We start from the raw sequence: 15,197 nt of genomic DNA, 5'->3' as shown, positions 1-15,197 counted from the left end.
AGGCGGGGGGACGCAGGCGGGGGGACGCAGGCGGGGGGAAGGAGGCGGGGGGAAGGAGGCGGGGGGAAGGAGGCGGGGGGAAGGAGGCGGGGGAAGGGGCTAGTGGGGGAGAAGGGGGTGAGAGGTGGGTAGTGGGGAGAAGGGGGGGAGAGGTGGGTAGTGGGTAGAGGGGGAGAAGGGGGTGAGTGGTGGGTAGTGGGGGAGAAGGGAGTGAGAGGTGGGTAGTGGGGGAGAAGGGGGTGAGAGGTGGGTAGTGAGAGAGGAGGTGCTGAGAGAAGGGGGAGAGTGCGAGGGTTGGAAAATAGGTGCTGGGGGGTGAGGGGGAAGGAAATTTATGTGGGTGGTGGGGTTGAGAGGGAGGGGGAGTGAAGCCTCCATAGGTGGTGAGGGTGAGGTGGTGGGGGAGGAAAGCGTCCGTGGGTGGTGGGGGCGAGTGGGAGGAAAGCGTCCGTGGGTGGTGGGGGAGCGAGGGGGAGGGAAGCGTCCGTGGGTGCTGGGGGCGAGAGAGAAGGAAGCCTCCGTGCGTGGCGGGAGGGGAGACGGAGGGAAGCCTCCGTGCGTGGCGGGGGGCGAGACGGAGGGAAGCCTCCGTGCATGGCGGGGGGCGAGACGGAGGGAAGCCTCCGTGGGCGGCGGGGGACGAGGCGGAGGGAAGCCTCCGTGGGCGGCGGGGGGCGAGACGGAGGGAAGCCTCCGTGGGCGGCGGGGGGCGAGACGGAGGGAAGCCTCCGTGGGCGGCGGGGGGCGAGACGGAGGGAAGCCTCCGTGGGCGGCGGGGGGCGAGACGGAGGGAAGCCTCCGTGGGCGGCGGGGGGCGAGACGGAGGGAAGCCTCCGTGGGCGGCGGGGGGCGAGACGGAGGGAAGCCTCCGTGGGCGGCGGGGGGCGAGACGGAGGGAAGCCCCCGTGGGCGGCGGGGGGCGAGACGGAGGGAAGCCCCCGTGGGCGGCGGGGGGCGAGACGGAGGGAAGCCCCCGTGGGCGGCGGGGGGCGAGACGGAGGGAAGCCCCCGTGGGCGGCGGGGGGCGAGACGGAGGGAAGCCCCCGTGGGCGGCGGGGGGCGAGACGGAGGGAAGCCTCCGTGGGCGGCGGGGGGCGAGACGGAGGGAAGCCTCCGTGGGCGGCGGGGGGCGAGACGGAGGGAAGCCTCCGTGGGCGGCGGGGGGCGAGACGGAGGGAAGCCTCCGTGGGCGGCGGGGGGCGAGACGGAGGGAAGCCTCCGTGGGCGGCGGGGGGCGAGAGGGAGGGAAGCCTCCGTGGGCGGCGGGGGGCGAGAGGGAGGGAAGCCTCCGTGGGCGGCGGGGGGCGAGAGGGAGGGAAGCCTCCGTGGGCGGCGGGGGGCGAGAGGGAGGGAAGCCTCCGTGGGCGGCGGGGGGCGAGAGGGAGGGAAGCCTCCGTGGGCGGCGGGGGGCGAGAGGGAGGGAAGCCTCCGTGGGCGGCGGGGGGCGAGAGGGAGGGAAGCCTCCGTGGGCGGCGGGGGGCGAGAGGGAGGGAAGCCTCCGTGGGCGGCGGGGGGCGAGAGGGAGGGAAGCCTCCGTGGGCGGCGGGGGCGAGAGGGAGGGAAGCCTCCGTGGGCGGCGGGGGCGAGAGGGAGGGAAGCCTCCGTGGGCGGCGGGGGCGAGAGGGAGGGAAGCCTCCGTGGGCGGCGGGGGCGAGAGGGAGGGAAGCCTCCGTGGGCGGCGGGGGCGAGAGGGAGGGAAGCCTCCGTGGGCGGCGGGGGCGAGAGGGAGGGAAGCCTCCGTGGGCGGTGGGGGCGAGAGGGAGGGAAGCCTCCGTGGGCGGTGGGGGCGAGAGGGAGGGAAGCCTCCGTGGGCGGTGGGGGCGAGAGGGAGGGAAGCCTCCGTGGGCGGTGGGGGCGAGAGGGAGGGAAGCCTCCGTGGGCGGTGGGGGCGAGAGGGAGGGAAGCCTCCGTGGGCGGTGGGGGCGAGAGGGAGGGAAGCCTCCGTGGGCGGTGGGGGCGAGAGGGAGGGAAGCCTCCGTGGGCGGTGGGGGCGAGAGGGAGGGAAGCCTCCGTGGGCGGTGGGGGCGAGAGGGAGGGAAGCCTCCGTGGGCGGTGGGGGCGAGAGGGAGGGAAGCCTCCGTGGGCGGTGGGGGCGAGAGGGAGGGAAGCCTCCGTGGGCGGTGGGGGCGAGAGGGAGGGAAGCCTCCGTGGGCGGTGGGGGCGAGAGGGAGGGAAGCCTCCGTGGGCGGTGGGGGCGAGAGGGAGGGAAGCCTCCGTGGGCGGTGGGGGCGAGAGGGAGGGAAGCCTCCGTGGGCGGTGGGGGCGAGAGGGAGGGAAGCCTCCGTGGGCGGTGGGGGCGAGAGGGAGGGAAGCCTCCGTGGGCGGTGGGGGCGAGAGGGAGGGAAGCCTCCGTGGGCGGTGGGGGCGAGAGGGAGGGAAGCCTCCGTGGGCGGTGGGGGCGAGAGGGAGGGAAGCCTCCGTGGGCGGTGGGGGCGAGAGGGAGGGAAGCCTCCGTGGGCGGTGGGGGCGAGAGGGAGGGAAGCCTCCGTGGGCGGTGGGGGCGAGAGGGAGGGAAGCCTCCGTGGGCGGTGGGGGCGAGAGGGAGGGAAGCCTCCGTGGGCGGTGGGGGCGAGAGGGAGGGAAGCCTCCGTGGGCGGTGGGGGCGAGAGGGAGGGAAGCCTCCGTGGGCGGTGGGGGCGAGAGGGAGGGAAGCCTCCGTGGGCGGTGGGGGCGAGAGGGAGGGAAGCCTCCGTGGGCGGTGGGGGCGAGAGGGAGGGAAGCCTCCGTGGGCGGTGGGGGCGAGAGGGAGGGAAGCCTCCGTGGGCGGTGGGGGCGAGAGGGAGGGAAGCCTCCGTGGGCGGTGGGGGCGAGAGGGAGGGAAGCCTCCGTGGGCGGTGGGGGCGAGAGGGAGGGAAGCCTCCGTGGGCGGTGGGGGCGAGAGGGAGGGAAGCCTCCGTGGGCGGTGGGGGCGAGAGGGAGGGAAGCCTCCGTGGGCGGTGGGGGCGAGAGGGAGGGAAGCCTCCGTGGGCGGTGGGGGCGAGAGGGAGGGAAGCCTCCGTGGGCGGTGGGGGCGAGAGGGAGGGAAGCCTCCGTGGGCGGTGGGGGCGAGAGGGAGGGAAGCCTCCGTGGGCAGTGGGAGCGAGAGGGAGGGAAGCCTCCGTGGGCGGTGGGGGGCGAGAGGGAGGGAAGCCTCCGTGGGCGGTGGGGGGCGAGAGGGAGGGAAGCCTCCGTGGGCGGTGGGGGGCGAGAGGGAGGGAAGCCTCCGTGGGCGGTGGGGGGCGAGAGGGAGGGAAGCCTCCGTGGGCGGTGGGGGGCGAGAGGGAGGGAAGCCTCCGTGGGCGGTGGGGGGCGAGAGGGAGGGAAGCCTCCGTGGGCGGTGGGGGGCGAGAGGGAGGGAAGCCTCCGTGGGCGGTGGGGGGCGAGAGGCAGGGAAGCCTGCATGGGCGGTGGGGGCGTGGGGGAGGGAAGCCTGCATGGGTGGTGGGGGCGTGGGGGAGGGAAGCCTGCATGGGTGGCGGGGGCGTGGGGGAGGGAAGCCTCCGTGGGGGGGGAGGGAAGCCTGCATGGGTGGCGGGGGCGTGGGGGAGGGAAGCCTCCGTGGGGAGGGAGGGAAGCCTCCGTGGGGGGGAGGGAAGCCTCCGTGGGAGGAGGGGGCGAGGGGGTGGAAAGCCACCGGCGGTGGAGGGGGTGAGGGGGTGGAAAGTCACCGTGGATGGTGGGGCGAGGGGGAGGAAAGCCACCGTGGGTGGTGCGGGCGAGGGGGAGGAAAGCCACCGTGGGTGGTGCGGGCGAGGGGGAGGAAAGCCACAGTGGGTGGTGCGGGCGAGGGGGAGGAAAGCCACAGTGGGTGGTGCGGGCGAGGGGGAGGAAAGCCACCGTCGGTGGTGCGGGTAAGGGGGTGGGAAGCCTCTGTGGGAGGTGCGGTTGAGGGGGAGGGTAACCTCTGTGGGTGGTGGGGGTGAGGGTGTGGGAAGCCTCTGTGGGTGGTGGGGGTGAGGGCGTGGGAAGCCTCTGTGGGTGGTGGGGGTGAGGGCGTGGGAAGCCTCTGTGGGTGGTGGGGGTGAGGGCGTGGGAAGCCTCTGTGGGTGGTGGGGGTTAGGGTGTGGGAAGCCTCTGTGGGTGGTGGGGGTGAGGGCGTGGGAAGCCTCTGTGGGTGGTGGGGGTTAGGGTGTGGGAAGCCTCTATGGGTGGTGGGGGTGAGGGCGTGGGAAGCCTCTGTGGGTGGTGGGGGTGAGGGCGTGGGAAGCCTCTGTGGGTGGTGGGGGTGAGGGCGTGGGAAGCCTCTGTGGGTGGTGGGGGTGAGGGCGTGGGAAGCCTCTGTGGGTGGTGGGGGTGAGGGCGTGGGAAGCCTCTGTGGGTGGTGGGGGTGAGGGCGTGGGAAGCCTCTGTGGGTGGTGGGGGTGAGGGCGTGGGAAGCCTCTGTGGGTGGTGGGGGTGAGGGCGTGGGAAGCCTCTGTGGGTGGTGGGGGTGAGGGCGTGGGAAGCCTCTGTGGGTGGTGGGGGTGAGGGCGTGGGAAGCCTCTGTGGGTGGTGGGGGTGAGGGCGTGGGAAGCCTCTGTGGGTGGTGGGGGTGAGGGCGTGGGAAGCCTCTGTGGGTGGTGGGGGTGAGGGCGTGGGAAGCCTCTGTGGGTGGTGGGGGTGAGGGCCTGGGAAGCCTCTGTGGGTGGTGGGGGTGAGGGCGTGGGAAGCCTCTGTGGGTGGTGGGGGTGAGGGCGTGGGAAGCCTCTGTGGGTGGTGGGGGCGTGGGGGAGGGAAGCCTCCGTGGGGGGGGAGGGAAGCCTCCGTGGGGGTGATGGAAGCCTCCGTGGGAGGAGCGGGCGAGGGGGAGGAAAGCCACCGGTGGTGGAGGGGGCGAGGGGGAGGAAAGCCACCGGTGGTGGAGGGGGCGAGGGGGAGGAAAGCCACCGGTGGCGGAGGGGCGAGGGGGAGGAAAGCCACCGGTGGCGGAGGGGGCGAGGGGGAGGAAAGCCACCGGTGGCGGAGGGGGCGAGGGGGAGGAAAGCCACCGGTGGCGGAGGGGGCGAGGGGGAGGAAAGCCACCGTGGATGGTGGGGCGAGGGGGAGGAAAGCCACCGTGGATGGTGGGGCGAGGGGGAGGAAAGCCACCGTGGATGGTGGGGCGAGGGGGAGGAAAGCCACCGTGGATGGTGGGGCGAGGGGGAGGAAAGCCACCGTGGATGGTGGGGCGAGGGGGAGGAAAGCCACCGTGGATGGTGGGGCGAGGGGGAGGAAAGCCACCGTGGATGGTGGGGCGAGGGGGAGGAAAGCCACCGTGGACGGTGGGGCGAGGGGGAGGAAAGCCACCGTGGATGGTGGGGCGAGGGGGAGGAAAGCCACCGTGGATGGTGGGGCGAGGGGGAGGAAAGCCACCGTGGATGGTGGGGCGAGGGGGAGGAAAGCCACCGTGGATGGTGGGGCGAGGGGGAGGAAAGCCACCGTGGATGGTGGGGCGAGGGGGAGGAAAGCCACCGTGGGTGGGTCGGGCGAGGGGGAGGAAAGCCACCGTGGGTGGGTCGGGCGAGGGGGAGGAATGCCACCGTGGGTGGGTCGGGCGAGGGGGAGGAATGCCACCGTGGGTGGGTCGGGCGAGGGGGAGGAATGCCACCGTGGGTGGGTCGGGCGAGGGGGAGGAATGCCGCCGTGGGTGGGTCGGGCGAGGGGGAGGAATGCCGCCGTGGGTGGTGCGGGCGAGGGGGAGGAATGCCGCCGTGGGTGGTGCGGGCGAGGGGGAGGAATGCCGCCGTGGGTGGTGCGGGCGAGGGGGAGGAATGCCGCCGGGGGTGGTGCGGGCGAGGGGGAGGAATGCCGCCGGGGGTGGTGCGGGGGAGGGGGAGGAATGCCGCCGGGGGTGGTGCGGGCGAGGGGGAGGAAAGCCGCCGGGGGTGGTGCGGGCGAGGGGGAGGAAAGCCGCCGGGGGTGGTGCGGGCGAGGGGGAGGAAAGCCACCGTGGGTGGTGCGGGCGAGGGGGAGGAAAGCCACCGTGGGTGGTGCGGGCGAGGGGGAGGAAAGCCACCGTGGGTGGTGCGGGCGAGGGGGAGGAAAGCCACCGTGGGTGGTGCGGGCGAGGGGGAGGAAAGCCACCGTGGGTGGTGCGGGCGAGGGGGAGGAAAGCCACCGTGGGTGGTGCGGGCGAGGGGGAGGAAAGCCACCGTGGGTGGTGCGGGCGAGGGGGAGGAAAGCCACCGTGGGTGGTGCGGGCGAGGGGGAGGAAAGCCACCGTGGGTGGTGCGGGCGAGGGGGAGGAAAGCCACCGTGGGTGGTGCGGGCGAGGGGGAGGAAAGCTACCGTCGGTGGTGCGGGCGAGGGGGAGGAAAGCCACCGTCGGTGGTGCGGGCGAGGGGGTGGGAAGCCACCGTCGGTGGTGCGGGCGAGGGGGTGGGAAGCCACCGTCGGTGGTGCGGGCGAGGGGGTGGGAAGCCTCTGTGGGTGGTGGGGGCGAGGGCGTGGGAAGCCTCTGTGGGTGGTGGGGGCGAGGGCGTGGGAAGCCTCTGTGGGTGGTGGGGGTGAGGGCGTGGGAAGCCTCTGTGGGTGGTGGGGGTGAGTGCGTGGGAAGCCTCTGTGGGTGGTGGGGGTGAGTGCGTGGGAAGCCTCTGTGGGTGGTGGGGTTGAGGGCGTGGGAAGCCTCTGTGGGTGGTGGGGGTGAGGGCATGGGAAGCCTCTGTGGGTGGTGGGGGTGAGGGCGTGGGAAGCCTCTGTGGGTGGTGTGGGTGAGGGCGTGGGAAGCCTCTGTGGGTGGTGGGGTTGAGGGCGTGGGAAGCCTCCGTGGTGGTGGGGGTGAGGGCGTGGGAAGCCTCCGTGGTGGTGAGGGTGAGGGGAAGGGAAGCCTGCATGGGTGGTGGTGGGGAGGAGGGAAGCCTGCATGGCTGGTGAGGGGGAGGGAAACCTGAGTGGGTGGGGGATTGGACAGGAGAGGGGGAGAATGTAAGGAGAAGACAGTGCACAACCTACTGGAATGGAAAGAGCGGTGTGTAAAGAACAGAAGAGAAAATATAACGTGAGGCCAGAAGGAGACAGGTTAGCAAATGTTTAGGTCACATGAATTACAGGAGTCCAGGTAATGATGGAGAGAGTATTCCCACGTGCATACTTCAGAGAAACTAGTGCTAGAAGGGAGTATCCAAGAAACTCACATAGTGAAGTATCTGCTGCAAATCGTGCTCTGCTTTCTCCCAACACTCACCCCCCCTGCCCCCCCCACCTCCTCCCCACTAGGCCTCTACCTCCCTACCCTCCATGCAGACTATCTCCTCTACATTTTCCATGCCTCTCCATCCTGATTTGCACCTTCCCCTCCTTTCCTGCCCTACTATGTCCCTTTCTCCATCCCCTATGTGCTCCTCCTCCTGAATTCCTCGTCCTTGTTGTGCAGTCCCTGAGTCATCTGATGAAAGACCTAGCTCACACTATCCCGTTCGACTACACCCACTTACCTTGAGCATCCTTCCCTCTCTCCTCCCCATTTCCATCCATCCAAGCAACTGCTCTCAGTACTCAGTAATCAGTCTCACTGCAATGACACGAGTATGGGTGTGCCTCTCGTGTGTGTGTGTGTGTGTGTGTGTGTGTGTAAACACTTTCGCTAGAAATAGTTCAAAAGCTTGAAAGCTAGTGTAAATATTGTTTTCTGTTAGTGTTTCTATGTGCTATGCATTGGTCCAGTATATCTGAGCAATTATCTTTCTCTTATCCTATTTATTATTCCACCCAGGCATTTCCATTATAGTTATTAATTTCTCTTTTTCAATTCTCTAGCCCACCTCAAAGCCACACACTGACCAAAAGAATACCAGTTCTGTTTCTTCTGATGATAAAATTCTGCTATGTATTCCGTGCTGGGATATCCAAATAGGTAATTGTTTTACCCAGGAGGATGACATCACCCTTAAGCCATACAGTACAGCACCATGTTCTCAGAAAATATAACAGCCGTAGTGTCCCATTACTTTCCAACATTAGTTTTTAGAAATGCAAAAGTATAAGCCTAAGAATGAATGTTCACTGGATGTTTCACCGGTCATTAGTATTTACAGCCATGGTTGATTTTCATTTCTGTTTGTTTAAACTAACTCCGTCAGGCCACAAAGCTTTATATTCTGTAGATAGTTGTACACAGTGGCAGTCAGCTTTTATATATTGACACCTTTTCCTGTCATTGCATGCAGGAATAAAGGTTGAAGTATCACTAACAAGTAGTGAACAACATTGTAGAAAGAGTTCCGGGAGTTTCATACATTTTTAAAGCTTTATCTAACTCAAAGTAGAAACCCAAGAACAATAATACTGCTGTATAAGAGCGAGGGAATGTCTATTTACCTCTTGCTGTACCCGAGTAATTGAAAAATACACAACATTAAACTGTAGTTCAAATTTTAGTTTCTGCGACTTGTGAGCAGTTATTTCATCAATCAACTTGACATATAAGAAACAGAAAAATACATTGCACAGTTGATGAAGGGAAGAAATTGTCATTCCAAACCTTGGATTAACAAACATGGAATTTGGAGGCAGGATGCTGGTAGTAACAATCGGTTAGCTGTGTACTACACAGTAGTGGAATATTACAACAAAAACATTTCATTATTTTTCTTAGAAAATAAATATTAAAAGAAAATATTGTACTTCATGACTAGAATTATTAGTTAGCAATGGAACTATTTGTACAAACACTGGTAATTGTATCTTATTTTTCTGTTTGTCACGCCATAGTCAACATATGTGCACGTGATGTAATTTATAATCAGTAATATAAAACTTTTATTTTCCTGAATGCTGTAGTTTCTGTCTGTCCACCACATCTGTAGGTAGAGACAGAGATCAGTCAGTGTATCTGAAAATATATATTGCCATTCTGATTTCCACCTTTTAGCTCCTTCAGCCTCACGCCAGATATAAAATATTATGTAATTTTCATACCAAGATCGAGTTAGCTGTTTATAAAAGGCAACCACAGAGTTTAAGAGTGACATCAGCAGACACTGTTGCAGAAAAAAAGAGTGTACCACAATAATGAATTACTACTAAATGTTTCTTCCTTTCATTTGTGCATTGTCCAGTATGCACAGTTTATATCAGCGTAGTGAATAAGTCTTTATGTTTGTCAGTTTATTTTGGACAATTCTCATTTAAATTTAAATTTTTTCTCAGCATGGAAAGTAATTCAAATAATATTCTCAGTGTGTGCACAGAGCTACCCCAAAATATGTACCACAGGAGTTAATGGTGAAAATAAATAAACAAGCCTTAATGTTTCAGTGTGACAGTCAACAGAGATTATTCTTACGAAGAAGAAGATAAGAGCATTCAAATTCTGCACAAGATACTGAATGTGATACTTCCAAGAAAGTTTTTCATCTACCTCAGCAGAACTAAGAATTTAAAATGGTCAGTTTCACAGATTGTTTGACCACATCGAGATAGTAAAATTTCACTCTTAGAATAGTTCCATGACAAATTATATGCACTGTGTTTTGTTGCAGTTAAGCTTTAATTTGGCTTCTGAAAGCCCCATGTGATATAATCAACTACCCTATTAGCTAGATCATTTACTTTCCCTTTTGTGACTCTCTCAACACTTGTACACCTGCAAAGGGAAAATTTTTTGAGTCAACCTGTTATGTTCAGTCACAGTTCATCGATATACACCAAGAAGCGCAATAACCTCAGAACATAAACATATGGCAACCCACACTTCACATGATCTCAATCTTAATGAGATTTTGAGACTGAAGGGCAACATCTGCTTTCTACTTTCCAGATATGAAGTGAGCTTTGGTAAGCTTTCTCCACAATCCTGTAATGTTCCAACTTGTGCAAAAATACTTCATGGTCCACACAGTCAAATGCTGTTGTTAAACCGAACAAAATACCTACTGCCCTTAACTTAATGTTTGGGCTTGTTAGTGTCTTCCTTGAGATTGCAGTACTGGAAGACGATATAGTGAACATCTTGTTTGCCACTATCAGCCAACAAAATCTTAGCATCCATAAAAAACTACACCTCCAGCTGTGTAACATTTAATCATTTTTGTTACGCTTTTCATTGCACCTCAAATGGCATATTTTATGTGGGTTGTTGTGTTCATTCTTTCAGACTCTTACCATAATGTGTAGGCATTGTTTCGGGTGTAACCCCTCCACCTTTCTCTGTTCCATGTTTCAGAAGAGCTGGAGTAGCTGTCACAATACCAAGTGCAGCAATATTTACTTTCAGTTTCAAAAAATGAACTGGAATTACTTTCTTTTTTAAGAATTTTTAACACTACCACAAGAGCCTCCACAAATACCACTATTGCTATCTATTACAGTCTCTGTCTTTAGCTTGTCTGTTCACTGGAAGATACAGATAATGTGTGATAATGTACTACAATGTTGTTTTATTGTTGGTCCTCTGCCAATCTCATTATGAGCTGCAAGCAACATACAATCTCAAAATTACTGAGGTGCACAACTTCAAAATACCGGGTGATCAAAAAGTCAGTATAAATTTGAAAACTGAATAAATCATGGAATAATGTCACAGATAGAGGGGTACAAATTGACACACATGCTTGGAATGGCATGGGATTTTGTTAGAATCAAAAAAATACAAAAGTTAAAAAAATGTCTGACGCATGGTGCTTCATCTGATCAGAATAGCAATAATTAGCATAACAAAGTAAGACAAAGCAAAGATAATGTTCTTTACAGGAAATGCTCAATATGTCCACCATCATTCCTCAAAAATAGCTGTAGTTGAGGAATAATGTTGTGAACAGCACTGTACAACATGTCCGGAGTTATGGTGAGGCATTGGCATCGGATGTTGTCTTTCAGCATCCCTAGAGATGTCGGTCGATCACAATACACTTGCGACTTCAGGTAACCCCAAAGCCAATAATCGCACGGACTGAGGTCTGGGGACCTGGGAGGCCAAGCATGACGAAAGTGGCAGCTGAGCACACGATCATCACCAAACAACGCGCACAAGATATCTTTCACACGTCTAGCAACACCTTTTCTTTTTTTTTTTTTTTTTTTGCTCTAATAAAACCCCATGTCATTCCAAGCATGTGTGTCAATTTTTACCTCTCTATCTACATTATTACATGGTTTGTAAAGTTTTCAAATTTATACTGACTTTGTGATCACCTGGTAGTTATACAAAATAGCTTGTTTTGACATTCATTCATGTAATGCATTATACATGTATTGAATAATGTGCAAGGGCAGCTAGCTATCTTTCTACTTTTTCTTTTCTTATATGAAAGCAACAAAATCTTTTTCTATTTCCACTGTCTCTAAGGTATCATCATGAATACAATGTATTTACATGCTTTTAATTTGCAAGGTATTCCTTGTTATTTTACTATCTGCAAATGTAACATGAACAGAAATGCCAAAACACTGACATCTACATCACTGTTGGAAACAGAAATATGTATTTAATTATGATTCGACAAAATGTTTGCTATTGGTAAGTACCTACATGTGTTCCTTTATCCACTGATAGTATAAGGTGATTTGCACACATTTTCAACAAAATCAGCAGAGCTGCTCATACAAACTATTAAGGCCAAAGGAGACCACTAACCACTGATTTATAAAGCTTTGTACATGAAGTTATTGGCACAATTCCATTTTGTGCAGTTGTTTCTTAGGCTTTCACCTTTGTTAGCCACCAACCTATACTGGCAGCTTATGAAGAAGCATTTCTAAATCTTCATCTTTTAAATGCTGTTCGTTTTTGTTCTATGTCAGGAAACACTGACCTTTTTTTTGGAAGGCTTGAATACTGAGAAAAAAAATCTCTCAGTGCACCATCAATAACAATACACTAGTGATAGGAACTCTTGAGCAACTAAAGTAATTCTGGAGCAAAATCATTACTTTGCCCCCAGAGTGCACTTCTCACTGCTTGTGAGAAGTGTCTATTGAAGCAAAAAAGTAACATCACTTTTTCACTATGAATAACTGGCACACAGAATGAACTACAACTAAACTTCAAGCAATTTAAAAATATATTTCAATATGAAATTTCTGTAAAGGCGTTTCATTACAAAAGTCTGGCACAGGTCACATACACAACAATTACTTTAAAGCAAATAATTCTCTTAGGAGAATAGCAATCTGTATCCATTTCTGAGGTCCAAACTGCTGTTCTGTAAACTCAAGAGAATCAAAGAAACAATGAACTTAAATTCTTGACAAATCATGTCAAATAATTAGATTTGATGATTTACATTTTATGAACTGAACTTCATAGAAAAAGGTGCTATTTCTTTTTATATATTCTGCACTATGAAATTTTCAAGACATATTTCTGAAGGAATAGTGGAAGAAGTGACACATCACTTTAACAAAATAATATTGTAATGGGCAAACAAAATTATCGCCCTGGTGCATTATTTTTTATATATATATAAGAGCAAAGGAATGAAACAGACTTGTCAACACATTAAAAAAAATCTTCATATAAGTTCTACAAAAATATACAAGTATTTGTGGAAACACTATAAATGCCTTCCCTAAGGAAAATTAAATAATTACATATTTTTTGAAAGTTACAGCAATCAAAAATATAGCAAATACAATAAATTTCTTAATAAGCAAAGACGCATAAAATTTTTGCTAACAATTACCAGTAAAATATTTTGGTATTTAAAATAACAAAATTTAATCACAGAAAAGATGGCTGATGTTGTGCTACATATATGTACTGACTTTCAATACAATTTCAGCTGCCTACAACTGACAACATATTACTGTTAGGAAGTTACAGCCATTACATCACTGCATGACTACACAGTCATATTAAAATTTCAAACCTTTAAATTACTTTGTTTACTGTACAAGGCAATACAAAAGATAAAAACTATGTTGGATACTTCCCAATAATTTCTGGAAAAAAAAAGACAGGGTTTGGAAGAAACAATCTTTACATAAAAAAGAAATATAATGTGAAATTTTATCCTCCTCTTAACAGCAACACAGCACCTGTATTGCAGAAACATCCTTTGGTAATTTGTATAGATACAACTGACAAATAAAACTTATTAAAAATTTTCAGTCATTCATACATAACTTCGTTGCATCACCACCAGTACAAAGTGTTTAAAATGTAGGTGTTTCATACACTGCTTGTCTGACAGTTTCATAATACATCTCATGATGAAAGTCATCGGCAAGAAAAATAAGACTGGACGTATACATCAGTCCTTTTTTTCAGTGGTCTCATTTCATTAACACATGGTGATCAAACTTCAAGCAGTGTGCAACTCAACAGACAAAACTCACTGTGTTACGAAAGAATTGCTACACTGCGTCTAGGTCCTCCAGTACTCACATTATCCATACTTGACCATTTTTTGTGTCCATTACGTAATGCCTCTGCCGTTATTTTGTCCTCACAGACACGTGACATAGCCTCTAGCTTTTGAGCTCTTTCTTTGCTGAGTGGCTCAGCAGGAAATGAAAGATCGTTTGCCTCTGCTAGAGTTCGGAGATCGAAGTAATACTTTGCATAAACACTGGAGGGAACATTAATGTTGAATTGTAACATTTCCAGAAACTGTCGCTCAAGTTCATTCCTGAAATAAGTTATTTTTCAGTTATATAGCTATACACAAGCATTGCATGACAAAAAAAACTTGTAGAATATCTGCTAATTAAGTAACTATGAGTTAAACTGCTTGCTACTCACATGTCTTCTACAGTGATGTCCTTCAGTATTTGACAGTAATCAACATTCCACACAGCCTGATCATCCCATACTTTTGATGCTAATAAGATTGCTCCAAGAACGATTCTTTTCCAATTGGCAGGGGTTATATCGACCTCAGCATACGTCAGCAGTCTAATACAAAGGTAACGCTAAATGTAAGAAAGCATTTCTTGAATGATGTTAAGATATGTAAGATATATAAGAAGGTGTTTATAGAGGTAGCTGCACAAGTGAATTTTATAGGCAGTTACAATTTACTTTTATTTCATACTAATTCTGTCAACACATGTATTCAGCTGAAATCCTAGACATATAATGTTTTTCCTTTGGCTTCGGGGTTTGATCGTGCCGCACGTGCACGCGTGATAGCGCGCGGGGTTGTCTGTGTGTGTGTGTGTGTGTGTGTGTGTGTGTGTGTGTGTGTGTGTGTGTGTCCTGTTCTTAATTTTTGTTCATTATGTATTGTTAGCTACCACAAGTGGAAGATGTCCATTCTTGCACTCCACATTTTATGTCAGTTTTGTGTAATGTACTGACACTACAATGTTCATCTTTGGCACTAATGTAAAATGTGTTATGAAACAAGCTAAGGACAAAATCTGTGCAATTCACATGTTTACTAACTTATATTTATATGTATAAGCCAACTTCTGGTATTTCCTTTGTGTATGAATAAAATAAAACATCACCTCAAAAACTAAGGTCCAAAAACTTGATGTATAATTTAAACGTGCTTTTCGTGTCGAATGTATCAAATACTACTTCTGTCTGTTGTGATATATTGTCAACTTTAGTATGATGAGTGATGTAAAAAAATTCTTTTGTGGTTTATATAATGTGAGTAGTACCATCCTCATCCAAAGAATCAATCACCCCAAATTTCAGTGTATATCAACACGAATAAACATACATTTTTAAGAATTTTTGGAAGTTATAACTATTGTGCACAACATATTTCATAGCAAACAGCATTTGTATTTAATTATTGTAGCACATACGGGGTAACAATTATTGAACTATATGAAATAAAATCTGCACAGTTTTTGTTAGGATGTTCCAACTGCACGGTTGGCCAGGGGGAGGGGGGCAGGATGGGAATTAGTATGCTCATGTATGGTTTGGTTTAACGACGAAGTCCACTGTCATTTGGACAGGTTTGTCAATAAGTGAAATTGGCGCATTTGAGTGACAGAGAATCTGCATTTCATGATTAAGAAGTCTCTTCACCCCTAATGGATGACTGTGTGGTGTGCAACATCCAGTCATGCAATAATTGGTCCGATATTCCTTGATGGCACAGTGACTACCAAACTGTGGATGAAAGTGTGAAAGATGATTTCATCCCACCATCCAAAGTGAACCTAATTTTGACAAGATGTGGTTCATGCAAGACAAAACTCAACTCCATCAAAGCAGGAGTATGTTTGATATCCTGGAGGACACTTTGGGGACTGCATTCTGGCTCTGGGGTACCCAGAGGACACTGGCATGGGCCTCGATTGGCTGCCATATTCTTCGGATCTGAATAGTGACTCCTTTTTGTGGGGCTATATTAAAG

The 15,197-nt window shown here is 53.4% G+C and overlaps 3 protein-coding genes across 4 annotated transcripts in view; all 3 read right to left on the bottom strand.

Moving 5' to 3' along the window:
• Positions 1 to 332: 332 nt before the first annotated feature.
• LOC124795875 (extensin-like) lies at positions 333 to 3,449 on the bottom strand. Its single transcript, XM_047259957.1, has one exon. The coding sequence runs from the start codon at positions 3,447 to 3,449 to the stop codon at positions 333 to 335; it is 3,117 nt and encodes a 1,038-aa protein (XP_047115913.1).
• A 194-nt stretch (positions 3,450 to 3,643) lies between these two features.
• On the bottom strand, positions 3,644 to 6,589 carry LOC124795874 (basic proline-rich protein-like). The gene has a single exon (XM_047259956.1). It carries the CDS (start codon positions 6,587 to 6,589, stop codon positions 3,644 to 3,646), a length of 2,946 nt encoding a protein of 981 aa, XP_047115912.1.
• A 5,329-nt stretch (positions 6,590 to 11,918) lies between these two features.
• LOC124796468 (cyclin-Y) overlaps positions 11,919 to 15,197 on the bottom strand; it is a 75,416-nt gene continuing 72,137 nt past the window's right edge. For both annotated transcript variants that reach the window (XM_047260695.1, XM_047260694.1), the window contains 2 exons: positions 13,619 to 13,771; positions 11,919 to 13,505 (listed from right to left, as the gene is read on the bottom strand). In XM_047260695.1, coding sequence (XP_047116651.1) covers positions 13,217 to 13,505; positions 13,619 to 13,771 — 442 coding nt within the window. In that variant the 3' untranslated portion in view covers positions 11,919 to 13,216. The remainder of the gene's footprint in view (positions 13,506 to 13,618; positions 13,772 to 15,197) is intronic.

The sequence above is a fragment of the Schistocerca piceifrons genome, chromosome 4 (genome assembly GCF_021461385.2).
Source record: "Schistocerca piceifrons isolate TAMUIC-IGC-003096 chromosome 4, iqSchPice1.1, whole genome shotgun sequence".
NCBI classification, from domain to species: domain Eukaryota; kingdom Metazoa; phylum Arthropoda; class Insecta; order Orthoptera; family Acrididae; genus Schistocerca; species Schistocerca piceifrons.
Note: the sequence above shows the minus strand (reverse complement) of the source record. Positions and strands in the feature narration are given on the sequence as shown.

Excerpts from the sequence above, each read along its gene's own strand:
- LOC124795875 (XM_047259957.1), bottom strand. The coding sequence starts at position 3,449 with ATGCAGGCTTCCCTCCCCCACGCCCCCACCACCCATGCAGGCTTCCCT.
- LOC124795874 (XM_047259956.1), bottom strand. The coding sequence starts at position 6,589 with ATGCCCTCACCCCCACCACCCACAGAGGCTTCCCACGCCCTCAACCCC.